This window comes from Gossypium arboreum, chromosome 11, assembly GCF_025698485.1.
Source record: "Gossypium arboreum isolate Shixiya-1 chromosome 11, ASM2569848v2, whole genome shotgun sequence".
NCBI lineage: Eukaryota > Viridiplantae > Streptophyta > Magnoliopsida > Malvales > Malvaceae > Gossypium > Gossypium arboreum.
Window position 1 is genome coordinate 99,783,770 of NC_069080.1, and position 18,344 is coordinate 99,802,113.

Below are 18,344 nucleotides of genomic sequence, written 5' to 3' on the forward strand. Positions count from 1 at the left end.
ACAATTATTAGGTATAGGTTTTATCTAGTTATATCTCCTTGTTTGTATTTTGTATTGATTTGGATCTCTAGTCCTACCATACCATTTGCAATTACCATGTATAGTTTTTATCTAGTTATATTTATCTATTTGTATTTAGTATATTTATTTAGATCCCTAGTCTTACCATACACTGTTACCATATATGGTTTTGTTTAGTTATATTTTAATTTTTTGTCAAGTTGTGATTTGTATTGATTTGATTTGATTTTATAATTAATTAAACATATAATTATAATTATAATTATAATTAAAAGTGTTTATTGAAGCACATCTATTTAGCTAAAAACAATAAATAATTCATAAAAGATGTCAAAGACAACCAAATTTTGGTATCTGAGCATCAGTTCAATTTGAATTGATTGCCTGGGGTGGACTCAATTCTGAATACTGATGCACTCCAAATATTTGTACATAAAAACCCCAAGAAGCAACAGTAGAACAAGAGCCATTGCAGAGCTGGTTGTTCCCTTGACAAATTTGTGGCTTAAACGTAAAATTAGAGCTTTGTAATTAGGATCCTTCCCAATGGCGAGGAAGGTGATAGGTGGGTATTTACAGGGTAGCCTTAGTTGAAGTTTCCCACCTTCGAACTGCGCTTCAATTCCTTTGATTTCATACTTGGAAACATCAATCTTTTTGTTGAATCGCTTTATTTGATTCTTCCCCATCGGATGTTCTCCACTTATATATAATATTCCATCCTTTCTCATTTCGCATTTCACGTCTTCCTTCTTGAATCCTGCTAAATATTTGAATCCATTATCCAAACATTAATATTTTATTTTCTCTGCAAATAACAAGAAGGAAAGGGTATTAATTTTTTGTACCCTGTAATTGGATTTCAAGAATATCAACTTCATCGAGAATGGAAGCTCCGCTTTGCTTTTTCCACTCGCAATAGGGTTCGAAATCATCGTACAAAGGCTCAGACCTTCCTTCATTCTTCATTTTCCAAGGAATTTAAACCCTTCTCTTTTTTTTGTTTTTGTTTTTGGATTGAAGAGAAAGAAGAAAATGAATTATTAAAAGACGATGAGTGCATGAAAGTTGTCTTTATGCCTTCTCCTTTTTATGGAACTCCTTGAGTTGAAGGAAAGAAATAAGGGTTCTTTAGTTTTAATCAAAGCAAAGAAAAGTAGCAATTTTCTCCTCAAAAGTATATTCTTTTCCATTCAAGCTTGCTTGAATTTGTATTAACATTCAAGTTCTATTCAATAGAGCAGAACCGGATGGTATGTCAATCCAAACATAGATAATGAACTAAATTTTGACTGAATCATTCAGAAACATCATTGAATCGGGAATCAAAACTCATTAGTCCAAATTGAATCCCAAAATTAAAAAAAGCTAAAGCGGCTTAACATATCAAAACCCACCCTAAAATAAACAAATAAAATCTAAAGACACTAAAGAAGAACAGTTTAAGAGACGAAAATGGTATTTTGAGAGAAAGACCGAGAAAGGAGTGAACTGAAATAGAAGATGAATGTAAGAGATACAGAACCGATAGACCTTGAAGAGATAAATGTAAGTTGGCAAGGCTTCTTCTTTTGATAAATCATTAAAAAATTTTAACATTTAATTTTTAATTATATTAATTTTCTACTTAATATAAAATTTTCAATTAAGTAAGTAAATAACTATTTATTACTTAATTGGGAAATTATCAAATTGGGTTTATTTTTCAAAATTTTATTTTTGAAATAAATTACTTTTCATTTTATTAAAACTTAAAATATTTAAATTTTATCTTTCAACTTTTATCCAAAACTATTCACAATAAAATAATTAATAATATATTAATAAGACTAAAATTGTGGATCACACGTCCATGTGGAGGGCCGTGTGTCACACACGGCCTAGACACACGTCCATGTGCCTACCCGTGTGGACAAAATAAGGCTATTTACAAGCCTCTTTGCCACCTTTACATATATAACCTGCATAAAATCACTCTATGCCAATACAAGGGTACATCACATAGCCGAAATAGCCATAATGGACAACATTTCATTTGTGCAATATACTCATCCATGAAAATATTATCTTCAATTATAAATATCAAAATAAGTATTGACCATGATCCATGGCCTTATAAAAAATAAATGGATTTATCCCGAGCCAACATATTTGGCTAATTTCTCAATGACCCAAAATATTAAAGTCTAAGCCCTGTACATGCCATACGTAAAAATAAGAATTCTAACTATACCGAGTGTTCGGTATGATAGTGTGATCGTAACCTCTAACATCCGATGATTCTTGAGCTATGTAGGCGACACTATAAGAAAATGGAAAAGAGAGGGAGTAAGCATAAAGCTTAGTAAGATGCATGCAAATACATAGCAACAGCTATACCATTCATCAACATGCTCTTAATATAAAATAGTTATAAGCACAACTTACTCGTCACATCCCACTACACATCATATAATATATTTTGAACTCACGTCTCATACATACCAAATAGGTACTGTACCACTCACAATACGGATATACTTTTCTTTAAATTTTAAACCATAACTCTCACCATTGAACCATTCAGAACATTATCGGATATTCAATAAACCGCAACATGGGATAAGATGTTGATGCCATATCCCAGACATAATTTTACACTGGCTTAACTTGTAGCCGATGCATGTCCCAGACATGTCTTACACTAGCTTACATCTTGAGGCTGACGCATGTCCCAGACATGTCTTACACTATCTCTCGTCTCATTGTCGATTCCATGTCCTGAACATGGTTTTACATTGGCTCTCATAATGTGGCCGATGCATGTCTCAGACATGTCTTACACTAGCTCACAATAGTCCATACATCATGGCATGAATATCTGATTTATTTCTCATGGTTCAAACGAGAATTCTGCTATCTTAATTAGCATCATTCCTTCTCATTTCCACAATCAAGTAATTCATGCTAAATTAACTCATCGCATATAATGACAATGTAGTTGTAATATTTGCATACAACTTACCTCGGTTACAAAATATAGTGTCTAGACGGTTTAATCAATTTGCTTGGCCTTCTCTTGGTCTAAGCTTGGATTTGGTATTTCTTGATCTATAATAACAAAAATTAAAAAATTTAATCACTTTATCGATCTAGGCACCCAATAATCTATACTTGGGCAAAATGACCATTTTGCCCCTAGACTTTTGTAAAATAACTATCTTACCCCAAGGTCCGAAAATCAATTTTTATCGAATTTCCTCCTATCAAAAGCTTCTCCAAACCATTTTTACTCTTATAGCAATCCAAAATTTCCACTATATCACACATTTATCATCAAACTTTCAACTTATGCAAAATAGTCCCTACTAGGGTTTTCATGAGAAATCTTTTCACAAAAGTTGTTTATTACACATCTAATACTCATATTCTTCCACAAAATTTTAGAAAACTACACATATTCTTTCATGGAAAAACCCTAAACTCTCCACCATTTTGCAAAAATAGTCTCCTTAATAGAAAGCTTATGCTTCAAGGGTCCAAAAATGTAAAAATCATTAACAAAAAGTATGTAAATCACTTACTTGCAAGAGAAATAAGTTGCTGAAAATTTTAAAGCTCAAAACCCCTAAAAATGGCTAAAAAATCGGTGGGAGAAGGAAGAATGAAAGAAAACGAAAAGATGATGGCTAGGCTTAGGCATTATTTTATTACACATTATGTCATCCATTTACCTAATGTTGACTTTTCAACATTTTTATCTCCCATGGCCGGCTAAGCTAAGATCTAAGGGTATTTTCCCCTTTAAAGACTCCAAATTAAGATTCATAACAATTTAACACCCTTAGCTATCAATTTAAGACTTTTGCACTTTATGCGATTTAGTCCTTTTTTGCAATTGGGCTTATAAACGTCAAAATTAACTCACCAAATTTTTCATGCACTGCTAATAACATGCTATGACTCAAAAATAATAATTAAATAATTTTTTATAACTTCAAATTTGTGGTCCCGAGACCACTATTCTAATTAGCCCCAAAAATCGGGCTGTTATAGTTGGAGAACGAATGTGGTAATAAATCCAATGTGAATCCACCTCGGGAACTTGGTGTCGACAGTTCAGAAGTTGTATTATTTTCTGAATTAGAGTCTATTCCAACTGAACCTGAAGACGGTGAAGGTAGTGAAAATGAAGAAGAAGAAGATCCATGATTCATGGCAAACTCGACTTCAGCTTACATGCATAACGTTGATCTTTCAGTAGAGGATGTCGTGGAGGTTGCAGAACTACTACACATGAGGCCTAGCCACAGAAGTGTGTTGTTGGGTTCGGGTGATTTGGAAGTGGGCAGAGAGCTTTCTAGTAAAGATGGTTTTATTGAGTGACACATCATAAAAAACGTGGTTAACTTCTACATGGTTAAATCCAAATCTAAGGAGTTCGAGGACACGTGTGCAATGCGAGATGCTAGCTATGCATGGAAAATCATGACTTCTGTTAAGAAGAAGACGGGGTTATGGATGATAAAAAAGTTCATCGGTCCGCATACATGTGTTGCCTCTGGTATAATATAACTAGGTTTTTAGGGTTTTATTAAAGGTTTAGGGTTAGTTCCAATTAATTTAATGTACTCGTAGGGTTGCAGGTGTTTCACGGGATCATCTGAAGTTGGATTCAGATATGAGCATGGGCCTAAGACTACTGATGGTGAAAGCGGATCTAAGGACTACTATGTCGGTTTTAGTTTCTAATATTTATAGCTGATTTAACTACACGCCCTCGTATCGTAAAGTGTGGATAGTTAAGTAGAAGGCCTTGGAGAAGATGCACAGTAGGTAGGATGTGTTATACAACGTGGTATGGCAGTGGTGTCAGGTGCTGGAGAGGTATGTACCAGGTTGCCTATAAAATCTTGAAATGTGTCCCGCGTATACAATGATAGCTTGCTCCGTGGGTGTCTAGTGTCCAAGCGTCTATTTTGGATCTTCAAACAATGTTGGGATGCATTCTAGTATTGCAAGCCATTGGTACAAATATGCGGTACCTTTATGTATGGTGGATATACCTATCGACTATTGTTGGTTGTGGCATAGGATGGAAATCGGAGGATCCTTTTAATTGCATTTGCAATGACACCGGGGGAGAAAGTAAACGATTGAGATTTCTTTCTATCTAGGTTGAGGAGGCATTTCTGCCCCCAAATACATCATCTCAGATCGGAGAACTAGAATACTATCTGCAATTGAACGACAGGGTAGCCTCTAGGATCTTACACACCATCAGTATTGTCTAAGGCACGTTGCGTCCAACTACAACCAGTAATATTGGTCTACCGCTGAGCACCGACAAGTGGCCAACATGGGTATTTAATCGCCGCCAATATTATTTGGTTTGTAATATTTTGTTTGTTTTTTTTCTATATTTTTTGTTATGTAATTATCGCTATCCACTTATATTGACAGAGTACGAGATCATGAAGGACCATTTTCATGAAATGTTGGAAATATTGCAGTCAACTAACTCGATAAGGTAGCATAGCTTACTAACATACCCTTCGATCAGTGATCACAATCATACGATGACGGGCTATGATATGGTCACATGACCTCAAACCTGGTGGAGTACATCAATTCCATTTGAAAAAGAATGTGTCATCTGCTAATAACCTTGGTTGTGAAAGGGTCATACTTCCGTTAGCCGAAACTATTCCCAAAGTAAGCGGCGAGTTATGCCGGGCAATTGTAGGAGGCCATGTATAGTACCCTTGTAACGCCCCCACGCCCGAAACAGTCGCCGGATTCGAGCTTAAGGAGTTACCGAACATAATTTGTCAAATTAAGAACTTCAAATCATTTGTTTCTACATTCACAGCTTTCTAGCTACCCGCGTCACAGTTACAAGAAAAATCATATTTCGAGTTACGAAACTCAAAATCAAAATCCATAAATTTTCCCTAAATCTATACTCATATATCTATTTACTAATTGTTTTCTAGAATTTTTGGTTGGGCCAATTAGTACAGTTTATTAGTTAAAGTCTCCCCTGTTTCAGGGTTCGATTGCTCTGACCTCTGTGTATTACGAATCTGATATCTCTCTATAAATAATTTTAATGACTATGATATTTCTTTCTATTAAAACTAGACTCAATAAGGAATCTTTGAATATAAATAAACATTTATAATTATTTTTGTAAAATTTATTATGAATTTTTAAAGTTATAATAGGGGATCCAGAAATCACTCTGGCCCTGTTTCACAAAAGTTTAAATATCTCATAAAATATAATTTATATGCCTGTTTTGTTCAATCCATATGAAAATAGACTCATTAAGCTTCAATTTCATAACTTACTCATCATTTAGTTCCATTTATACTATTTTTTAGTGATTTTTCAAATTCATGTCATTGCTGCAGCAATATTCTGTTTTAAGGCAAGTTTCATCTTTTCATGAGTTGTTATGAACTAGATAACCTATTAAACTTCCATGATATCAAACATGATATAAATTTAACCATCACCATGACTTATCAATATCAAACATTTTCTCAACCAATCATGGCTATATCATAAAATTATTTACACAAAATAAGTATATTGCTATACATGCCATACTTAAGTTTTACAAGCCATTTACCCAGATGAAAGTCCTTTAGATAGTGTGATCGAACCTTCGACCCGTCCCGATTCCCGAGTTGGCTTGTTCAAAACTACAGTAAATAAAGAGGAGGAAGTAAGCATAAATGCTTAGTAAGTTCATATGTAAATAACAAGTAACATAACAATACAAATATACCAAACAACTTTAGCATGGTATCACCAAAACATATGTCATATTTCTAAGCATCATTCATCATCTTACCACCTTATCGTTGTTGTATCTATTATCAACCCGAGGGTTAAGAACATACCTGTCCAAAGTGTCCATTTCACAAAACTTACCAATACGTCGCTTGCATCTTAAGTGTTCTTTCATTTCACTAGAAATTTCACCGTTGAACACATCGAATACAACTTCGGATACGGATAATTTGCATATAAGTGCCTCATATGTAATCAAGAAATCATGTAACCCGCCCTAAGTGAACTCGGACTCACTTAACGAGCTCGGGCGTTCGCATCCATAAGTGAACTCGGACTCAACTCAACGAGTTCGGACGCCTAGTTACATCTCAGGAACTCGGACTCAACTCAACGAGTTCGGACATTCGCATCCATAAGTGAACTCAGACTCAACTCAACAAGTTCGGATGCTCAACCATCCTAGTGACATGTCACTTGTATCCTAATCTATTCCTAAGGTTCAAACGGGCTTTTTCCCTCGATCTCACATTTGTCGTCTTCCATGGAATATCGGAACCGATACTCGGTAGCAATTCATATTTATCAAGTAGTAAACATAATTTGCATATTACTCAACATTAACCACAAAGCATAATATTTCACGATTAAAAATCAGCGTATCATATAATTAACATCAATAACTTAAAATAACAATTATGCTACATTATTTACACATGAACTTACCTTGGTACCAAAATATAAAGATTTTGCAATTTAGTCCACAATCTTTTCTTTTCCTCGATCGCGACTTGAATCTCGTTTCTCTTGATCTATAATGCCAAATTAATCTTATTTAATACATACATTCATCAAAACAACATTTAATACTGAACTTTGGAAAAATTACACTTTTGCCCTAAACTTTTGCATAATTATAATTTTGCCCCTAGGCTCGGAATTAAACTTTATTCCTTATTCTTATGTTTTATAACATGCTGATCATTTTCCCTTCTATGGCAACATCAAATTCTTACTCTAACATATACTTGTGACTATTAGGTATTTTTTTTTGATTAAGCCCTTTTACTCATTTTCACTCAAAATCGAGTAGCACAAGTTGTCTAACATAATTTAAAACCCCATATTCTATCATAAAACTTCAAAATACACAAATTTCACCTATGGGTATTTTTCCAAATATAAACCCTAGGTTGAATTATTGCTAACATAAGCTTAATCGAGCTCACGGATTCCAAAAGCGTAAAGAACATTAAAAGCGGGGCTTGGAATCACTTACTATGGAGCTTGGAAGCTTGAAACAAACCCTAACTATGGAGAACCCTTGAAATTTCGGCCTAATGAAGAAGATGGACAAAAATTGGCTTTTAATTTTGTTTTTAATTCATTTTAATAACTAAATGACCAAAATGCCCTTACTACTAAAGTTTCCAAAAATTCCTTCCATGTCCTAATTTTTTCCATGAACTTAAAATTGGTCAAATTTCTGTTTAAGATCTCTAATTAATATTTCAATGCAATTTCATACTAAAACTTCTAGAATGCAAATTTTGCAACTTATTCGATTTAGTCCCTACTTTCAATTTAAGCACTTTAGGCATAGAATTTCATCACGAAATTTTCACACAATCATGCAATCATATCATAATCATCAAAATAATTATAAAATAATTATTTCTATCTCGATTTGTGGTCACGAAACCACTATTCGATTAAGCCCTAATTCAGATATTACAACTCTCCCCCTTTTAAGGATTTTCGTCCTCGAAAATCTTACCGATAAACAGGTGTGGGTATTGGTTTTTCATAGTTTCTTCAGGTTCCCATGTAGTCTCTTTTACCCCATGCTTTTGCCACAACACTTTCACAAGTGTAACACTTTTATTTCTTAGTTGTTTAACTTCTCGAGCTAAAATCTTAATCGGTTCTTCTTCATAAGTCATATCCGGTCATAGTTCAACTTCTGTCGGTGAAATTATATGTGAAGGATCCGAACGATACCGACGTAACATAGATACGTGAAACACATCATGAATCTTCTCTAATTCAGGTGGTAGCGCTAGCCGATATGCTACCGGTCCAACTTTTTCAATTATTTCATACGGTCCAATAAAACGCGGACTTAACTTGCCCTTTCGTCCAAATCTAAGGACTTTCTTCCATGGAGACACTTTCAAAAATACCTTATCACCAACTTGAAACTCCATTTCTTTTCGTTTCAAATCCGCATAAGATTTCATCTATCTGAAGTAGCTTTCAAACAATCTCGAATCACTTTCACCTTTTCTTGGTTTCTTTTATTAAATCAATTCCATAAATCTGATTTTCCTTGAGTTCAGTCCAATACAATGGCGTCCGACATTTACGACCATATAATGCTTTATAAGGTGCCATCTTCAAACTCGTCTGATAACTATTATTATAAGCAAATTCTACCAATGGTAAGTACCTTTCCCAACTATCTTGAAATTCCAATACGCAACATCTGAGCATGTCTTCAAGAATCTGAATTACTTTCTCTGATTGTCCATCAGTTTATGGATGAAAGGCAGTGCTGAAATTTAACTTTGTACCAATGCCTCTTGCAACTTTTGCCAAAACCGTAAGGTAAACCTCGGATCTCTATCCGAAATGATTGACAAAGGTATCCCATAAAGTCTAACAATCTCTCGGATATACAATTCAGCCAACTTATTAAGAGAATAATCTGTACATACCGGAATAAAATGAGCCGATTTAGTCAGTCGGTCAACTATTGCCCAGATGGCATTTTTCTTCCCTGGAGTTAACGGCAACCCTGATATAAAATCCATAGTAATCCGATCCCATTTCCATTCAGGAACCATAATAGGCTGAAGTAATCCCGAAGGTACTTGGTGTTCAGCTTTCACTTGTTGACAAACTAAGCACTTTGATACAAACTCGGAAATATCTCTTTTCATTCCACTCCACCAGTACATTTTCTTTAAGTCATTATACATCTTTGTACTGCCCGGATGAACCGCCAAACAACCATTATGTGCTTCATGCAAAATCTTTTGAATCAACTCATCATTTTTCGGTACACAAATCCGATTTTTAAACATCAAACAACCATCAGAACCCTTTCTGAAATCTGATCCCATATCAGCTTCACACTGTTTTCTCTTGGCTAGCAAATCTTGATCATTTTTCTGAGCTTCAAAAATCTCTTGTAAAAACATCGGTCTTGCTCTTAACTCTGCTAGAATCAAACCGTCATCTGACATTTTCAACTGAGTGTTCATAACTCTCAAAGTAAACAACAACTTTCTGCTTAAAACATCGGCAACCACATTCGCTTTTCCCGGATGATAATCAATAACAAGCTCGTAATCTTTCAATAACTCTAACCATCTTCGTTGTCTCAAATTCAAGTCTTTTTGTGACATCAAGTATTTAAGACTTTTGTGATCGGTATATACTCGGCACTTTTCACCATACAAATAATGTCGCCAAATCTTCAAAGCAAACACCACTGCAGCCAATTCCAAATCGTGAGTAGGATAATTCCTCTCATGAGGTTTTAACTGCCTCGAAGCATAAGCCACCACTTTTCCTTCTTGCATGAGTACACACCCCAAACCATTTAGAGAAGCATCACTATACACCACAAATTCTTTACCTGATTCGGGTTGTATCAACACTGGTGCTTAAGTTAATAACTTTTCAATTCTTGAAACTCATTGACATTCTTCCGTCCATTCAAATTTAACATCCTTTCGGAGTAGTCTAGTCATAGGAGCAGCAATTATAGAAAATCCATTTACAAACCGCCGATAATACCCAGCTAGCCCCAAGAAACTCATAACTTCAGTTACATTTTTCGGTGGTTCCCAATCAACAATGGCTGAAATTTTACTAGGATCAACCCGTATACCATCACCAAACGATATGACCCAAAAATCCAACTTCCCGAGCCAAAATTCACTTTTACTAAACTTAGCATACAATGCTTATCTCTCAAAGTTTGCAAAACTATCCTCAAATGCTCAAGCATGCTCATCTCATCTTTTGAATAAATTAAAATATCATCTATAAACACCACAACAAATCTGTCCGGTATGGCGAAATATGCAATTCATTAAGTCCATAAACACGAGGAGCATTTGTCAACCCGAATGGCATAACTAAAATTCATAATGATCGTACCTTGTTCTAAAAGCGGTTTAGGCACATCGACTCTTTCACTCGCGGTGATAATACCGGATCTCAAGTCAATCTTTGAAAACCATGTCGCTCCTTTTAGTGATCAAACAAATCATCAATTCTCGGCAATGGATACTTGTTTTTGATTGTCACCTTGTTTAACTGCCGATAATCAACACTTAATCTCATAGAACCATCCTTCTTTTCACAAATAACACGGAGCACCCCAAGGTGAAAAACTTGGTCTCACAAAGCCTTTATCACCAACTCTTGCAACTGTGACTTTAATTCTTTCAACTCTGTTGGTGCCATTCTATATGGAGCAATCGGGATCGGAGCTATTCCCGGTATCAAATCTATACCAAATTCTACTTCCCTGACTGGAGGCAAACCCGGTAATTCTTCTGGAAATACATCCGCAAATTCACACACAACCGGCACTGATTCAACTTTCTTTTCAACTTCTTTTGTATTAATTACATACGCCAAATAAGCTTCATAACCCTTTCTCAAATATCTCTGAGCTGACATCGAAGAAATTACACTAGACAATGCCCCTGATTTATCTGATTCAACCCACAGAGTTTCACCGTTTTCACACTTTAATTCTATAACCTTTTCTTTGCAATTTTCTATAGCATCATGCAATGTCAACCAATCCATACCCAAAATAACATCAAATTCATCAAACGGCAACAACATCAAGTCGGCCGGAAAGTAATGACCCCGAATCATTAAAGAGCATTTCTTGCTTACTTTATCAACTATCACGCATTTGCCTAGCGGGTTCGACACTCTAATCATAAATTCTGTGTTCTCAACAGGTATATTCATACTAGACACCAGTTTCATGCATACATATGAATGAGTAGAACCAGGATCAATCAAAGCAATAACATTAATATTATAAAGAGAAAATGTACCGGTAATCACATCGGGTAAGGAAGCATCTTCACGCGCTTTAATAGCATAAGTTCTAGCGGGCTCTTCCTTGAGATCTAATCACTGCATCTCGGCTACATTCTTCTTGCTTGTTTCACTTCCACTTTTCTGGATACTTTCCCTCGAGTTTGCACCACTAGCTTTTACACTCAAAATTTTTCTTTCTCGGCTCTCTCGGGCAATCTCTAATAAAATGATCCGAAGAACCACATCGAAAACATTCATTTACTCGCACGGACCAAAATGATTTCTACCACACGGCGGCACTCGGGTTTAACAAATCTCGAGTTCCCTACCTTTGGTGCAAGTATATTCGAGATTTAGGACCCACATTCGCTTCTTAAAATTTCCATATGATTGCCCAGCTGAAACTTGGGAACGAGGATTCGTATTTCTTAACTTTCCGGTTTACTGTGAGGGTGCATTACTTATTGGTCTTTTCTTCCAATTTCGTGTTTCAGATTCTACCTTTTTCTTTTCCTTCAGTAATTTTTCAGCCTTGCAAGCTCGATCGACAAGTACCACCATTTCTTTTAGTTCAAGGATCCCAACAAATACCTTAATGTCTTCGTTAAGCCCATCTTCAAATCGTCGGCACATCTTGGCTTCTATAGGAACATATTCCCTGGCATACTTACTCAATCGAACAAACTCTCTTTCATATTCTGAGACTGTCATATTACCTTGCTTCAGCTCAATAAACTCTTTACATTTCTGATCAATAAATCTTTCACTAATATATTTTCCGAAACTCTTCTTGAAAGAATTCCCAGGTTACCCTCTCTTTTGGTACCACCGAAATCAAAGTCTTCCACTAATTATAGGCTGAATCTCTCAACAAAGATGTAGCACATTTCAAACATTCTTCAGGTGTACAAGATAATTCATCAAATACCCGGATAGAATTTTCAAGCGAACTCTGCTTTCTCGCATCATCATCAATATTTGCTCTAAATTCTTCACCCCTTGTTTATGAATTACATCAACGGGGTTCTGTGAAATTTTATCATATCCACTCCACGAGGCATCGGAGGCATAGGTTGAGGAATTGGGGAGGTGGGGTAGGTCGTACATTTGGGTTCGTCTGAACGAACTCGATGTACCATGCACTCATCATTTGGAGAAAGACTTCGATCCCTTTCTCCTCCTCCCTAACCAACAAGAGGAGGTGGGTTTTCAGCCGCGCCCCTTCACCCAGTGGCGTATTACTCTCTACTTCATCTGCGACAGCTGGATCGGGATCCATTTACTATATAAAAATCATTTAAAAAGGTCAGAAGTCGTCACACTATCACAATTCATACATATGGCATGTATAGCAAAATCCGTACATACAACACGTAGTCCGAAAACTGACTAAACCTGCTCTGATACCACTAAATGTAACACCCCCACGCCTGAAACCGTCGCCGGAGTCGAGCTTGAGGAGTTACCGAACATAATTTGTCAAATTAAGAACTTCAAATCATTTGTTTCTACATTCACAGCTTTCTAGCTACCCGCGTCACAGTTACAAGAAAAATCATATCTCGAGTTACGAAACTCAAAATCAAAATCCATAAATTTTTCCTAAATCTAGACTCATATATCTATTTACTAATTGTTTTCTAGAATTTTTGGTTGGGCCAATTAGTACAGTTTATTAGTTAAAGTCTCCCCTGTTTCAGGGTTCGATTGCTCTGACCTCTGTGTATTACGAATCTGATATCTCTCTATAAATAATTTCAATGACTATGATATTTATTTCTATTAAAACTAGACTCAATAAGGAATCTTTAAATATAAATAAACACTTATAATTATTTTTGTAAAATTTATTATGAATTTTTAAAGTCAGAACAGGGGATTCAGAAATCACTCTGGCCCTATTTCACAAAAGTTTAAATATCTCATAAAATATAATTTATATGCCTATTTTGTTCAATCCACATGAAAATAGACTCATTAATCTTCAATTTCATAACTTACTCATCATTTAGTTCCATTTATACTATTTTTTAGTGATTTTTCAAATTCATGTCATTGCTGCAGCAATATTCTATTTTAAGGCAAGTTTCATCTTTTCATGAGTTGTTATGAACTAGATAACCTATTAAACTTCCATGATATCAAACATGATCTAAATTTAACCATCACCATGACTTATCAATATCAAACATTTTCTCAACCAATCATGGCTATATCATAAAATTATTTACACAAAATAAGTATATTGCTATACATGCCATACTTAAGTTTTACAAGCCATTTACCCGATGAAAGTCCTTTAGATAGTGTGATCGAACCTTGACCCGTCCCGATTCCCGAGCTGGCTTGTTCAAAACTACAGTAAATAAAGAGGAGGGAGTAAGCATAAATGCTTAGTAAGTTCATATGTAAATAACAAGTAACATAACAATACAAATATACCAAACAACTTTAGCATGGTATCACCAAAACATATGTCATATTTCTAAACATCATTCATCATCTTACAAACTTATCGTTGTTGTATCTATTATCAACCCGAGGGTTAAGAACATACCTGTCCAAAGTGTCCATTTCAAAACACTTACCAATACGTCGCTTGCATCTTAAGTGTTCTTTCATTTCACTAGAAATTTCACCAGTTGAACACATCGGAATACAACTCGAGTACACGGATAATTTGCATATAAGTGTCTCATATGTAATCAAGAAATCATGTAACCCGCCCCTAAGTGAACTCGGACTCAACTCAACGAGCTTAGGCGTTCGCATCCATAAGTGAACTCGGACTCAACTCAACGAGTTCGGATGCTAGTTACATCTCAGGAACTCGGACTCAACTCAACGAGTTCGGACATTCGCATCCATAAGTGAACTCAGACTCAATTCAACAAGTTCGGATGCTCAACCATCCTAGTGACATGTCACTTGTATCCTAATCTATTCCTAAGGTTCAAACGGGCTTTTTCCCTCGATCTCACATTTGTCGTCTTCCATGGAATATCGGAATCGATACTCGGTAGCAATTCATATTTATCAAGTAGTAAACATAATTTGCATATTACTCAACATTAACCACAAAGCATAATATTTCACGATTAAAAATCAGCGTATCATATAATTAACATCAATAACTTAAAAATAACAATTATGCTACATTATTTACACATGAACTTACCTTGGTACCAAAATATAAAGATTTTGCAATTTAGTCCACAATCTTTTCTTTTCCTCGATCGCGACTTGAATCTCGTTTCTCTTGATCTATAATGCCAAATTAATCTTATTTAATACATCGTTCATCAAAACAGCATTTAATACGAACTTTGGAAAAATACACTTTTGCCCTAAACTTTTGCATAATTACAATTTTGCCCCTAGGCTCGGAATTAAACTTTATTCCTTATTCTTATGTTTTATAACATGCTGATCATTTTTCCTTCTATGGCAACATCAAATTCTTACTCTAACATATACTTGTGACTATTAGGTATTTTTTTGATTAAGCCCTTTTCCTTGTTTTCAATCAAAACCGAGTAGCACAAGTTGTCTAACATAATTTAAAACCCCATATTCTATCATAAAACATCAAAATACACAAATTTCACCTATGGGTATTTTTCCAAATATAAACCCTAGGTTGAATTATTGCTAACATAAGCTTAATCGAGCTACCGGGATTCTAAAAACGTAAAGAACATTAAAAACGGGGCTTGGAATCACTTACTATGAAGCTTGGAAGCTTGAAACAAACCCTAACTATGGAGAACCCTTGAAATTTCGGCCTAATGAAGAAGATGGACAAAAATTGGCTTTTAATTTTGTTTTTAATTCATTTTAATAACTAAATGACCAAAATGCCCTTACTACTAAAGTTTCCAAAAATTCCTTCCATGTCCTAATTTTGTCCATGAACTTAAAATTGGTCAAATTTCTATTTAAGATCTCCTAATTAATATTTCAATGCAATTTCATATTAAAAACTTCTAGAATGCAAATTTTGCAACTTATTCGATTTAGTCCCTATTTTCAATTTAAGCACTTTAGGCATAGAATTTTATCACGAAATTTTCACACAATCATGCAAGCATATTATAATCATCAAAATAATTATAAAATAATTATTTCTATCTCGGATATGTGGTCACGAAACCACTATTCCGATTAAGCCCTAATTCAGGATATTACAACCCGGCAGTACTGGAACAAATTGAAAATGGTAAGACACGAGTAAACTGCATGTTGGCAGTTTTTCACTCGCATGAAAACATATGGTTTCGGGTGGCAGATTTCGACAGATCGGACCTAGGTATCTCCGAGGGAGTGTACTAGGTTCACTTGAGAAATAGGACTTGTAACTGTGAGATATTTGACACATTTCATTTTCCATGCGCTCATGCAATTGCAGGTTGTATGAATCTCCATTTGGATCCAATGAGCTTTGTCGACGAAGTGTACAAATTAGAAAACTTGTACAAAGTGTGGAGACACGTATTCCCACTAGTCCTAGATGAACGTAAGTGGCTGTCTGTATCGCTTGCTCTATTTAAATTGTTACCCAATAGAGAATTGTATTGCAAACTAAAAGGTCGACTGTTCTTGACTCGAATACACGACAACATGGATATTCAGGAAAACTCAAACAACAGAGGTTATGCGGGTGGTATATGAACCCGGAGCATACAATGATGTCATGTCGACATCGGCCATTCCAATAAATACCAGGCAAATTGGCCAATTTCCATAAATTTTTTTTGAAATGGGCCTTTTCTAGTAAATTAGTCTATTTTTAGTGGCTGTCGATTTTTAACGAAGGCTCATGCTTTAATGTAAATTGTAATAAATGCTTACTAGTAGTAAAACACTAAAATTTGCTTTTCAGGTTTAAATATGTTAATTTTGAAATTTAAAATTTAATTTTTATAATTTAATTTTGTAATATTGAGTGCTTATATTTTTTCAACCTTTAATATTTTACGATTTTTATTAATTTGGTTATTATTATTTTTAATTTAAAATTCAATTTCTTTTTCCATATGTTAAATACAAATTAAAATTAAGAAAATAAAGATATATATATATTTATTTAAAATAATTTTGAAAAAATAAAAACTCTTTCAAATTTAAAAATAAAATAAAATTTAAAATTATAAACAAAAATTCCAAAATACAATGTTATCTAAACCTCACTAGGGACTGATCGGGGTATCAATCCGATGAGAGGTAGAAAATTGGTTGGCCTATGAACTAGTTGAACTGAGCTAAAAAAATTGACGAAACGATAGTTAAACCAATTTCAAACTCGTCTAACCAATTGGTTCTAAGAACGATCGGTTTGACCAGTTCAAAGAAAATAAATTATTTTAAAAAAAATCAAAAATCAAAATATTAAAAATTATAAAATCGATTCATTTGTTTGTTCAACTATTTTTTTAGCCCGGTTAAACTAATCCATACCGGTTCATCAATCAATTGGTTTTTAAAATTTTTAAACTTTTTTAGCCCTCAACTTTTATAGTTTTTTTTTTTATTAATTGTCCATACCCTTTAAAAGTACAAAATTTTTTGCGTGAGTGCTAAAACAACCCTTCGAAAATAATTCGAAAATCAATTGTGTCCCTGTTTGAAAAGTGAAATGATAAGTGCTAAAAGTAACACGTTTTAATTTCATTCTTAATGCGTTTTTGGGTGATTATTTGATGTTAATTGTGAATTTTATGCTCCTAATCCTTTAAATTCATGTTTTAATGTTTAATTGAGCACTTGAAAGCAAAAGGAGCAAAAAACGTGTGAAATCTGGAGCGTTAAAGCAAGCTGCAAAAGCCACCTGGGCTGAAACATTCCACACGGCCATGTGGGTCACACGGTCGTATGGTAGGCCATGTCGATTTCGCGGAATTGTGCATTGAATAGCGGAAAATCACAATTTTTAGGTTTTCAAGCATTCTAGGGTATATATGACAAAAATAAGAAGATAGGAGTGAGCCGTTAGAGAATATTCAAGAAAATAACTCGAAAAACACCATTGAAGCCAACTTTGAAACATATTTTCATTAAGATTGAAGATTCCCATTTGATTTCTTAGGAAGTTATCATGAGTCTCTTTATTTCTTTCGGTTATAGTATATCTTGTATGTTTTTATTTTCAAGTATGAACTAATTTTCTAAATACTTAAGGGAGATGAACCTTATGATAAATTCTGTCATTTGATTTTTATTTTATGCAATAAATAATTAGTTTCTTGTTCTCAATTATGTGTGCTTAATTCTTGGTTTGATATTTCTAGATTATTAATCCATGTTTGATGTGCTTAAATCTATGGTTGAATAGACCATGTTTAAGAGTAGATCTTGTGTAATTGAGTGGAGTTGCATGCAATATTAGAAATAGGACGACATAAATCTACCAGATTAGAGTCAAATCTAATAGGGGAATCCATAGTATGAGTTAATGAGATAATAAAGGT

General features: G+C 34.5%; 1 protein-coding gene across 1 annotated transcript; it reads right to left on the minus strand.

The window, feature by feature from the left end:
• Positions 1 to 316: 316 nt before the first annotated feature.
• Positions 317 to 1,124, minus strand: LOC108471704 (inactive protein RESTRICTED TEV MOVEMENT 2-like). The gene is made up of 2 exons (XM_017773282.2): positions 870 to 1,124; positions 317 to 781 (listed from the first exon to the last, which is right to left on the minus strand). Exons 1-2 carry the CDS (start codon positions 988 to 990, stop codon positions 417 to 419), a joined length of 486 nt encoding a protein of 161 aa, XP_017628771.1. The 5' UTR covers positions 991 to 1,124; the 3' UTR covers positions 317 to 416.
• Between the last annotated feature and the right edge of the window lie 17,220 nt (positions 1,125 to 18,344).

Excerpts from the sequence above, each read along its gene's own strand:
- LOC108471704 (XM_017773282.2), bottom strand. The coding sequence starts at position 990 with ATGAAGAATGAAGGAAGGTCTGAGCCTTTGTACGATGATTTCGAACCC. Across the intron at positions 782-869 it reads TCTTGAAATCCAATTACAGG|GATTCAAGAAGGAAGACGTG; the intron begins GTACAAAAAATT and ends AATATTTAGCAG.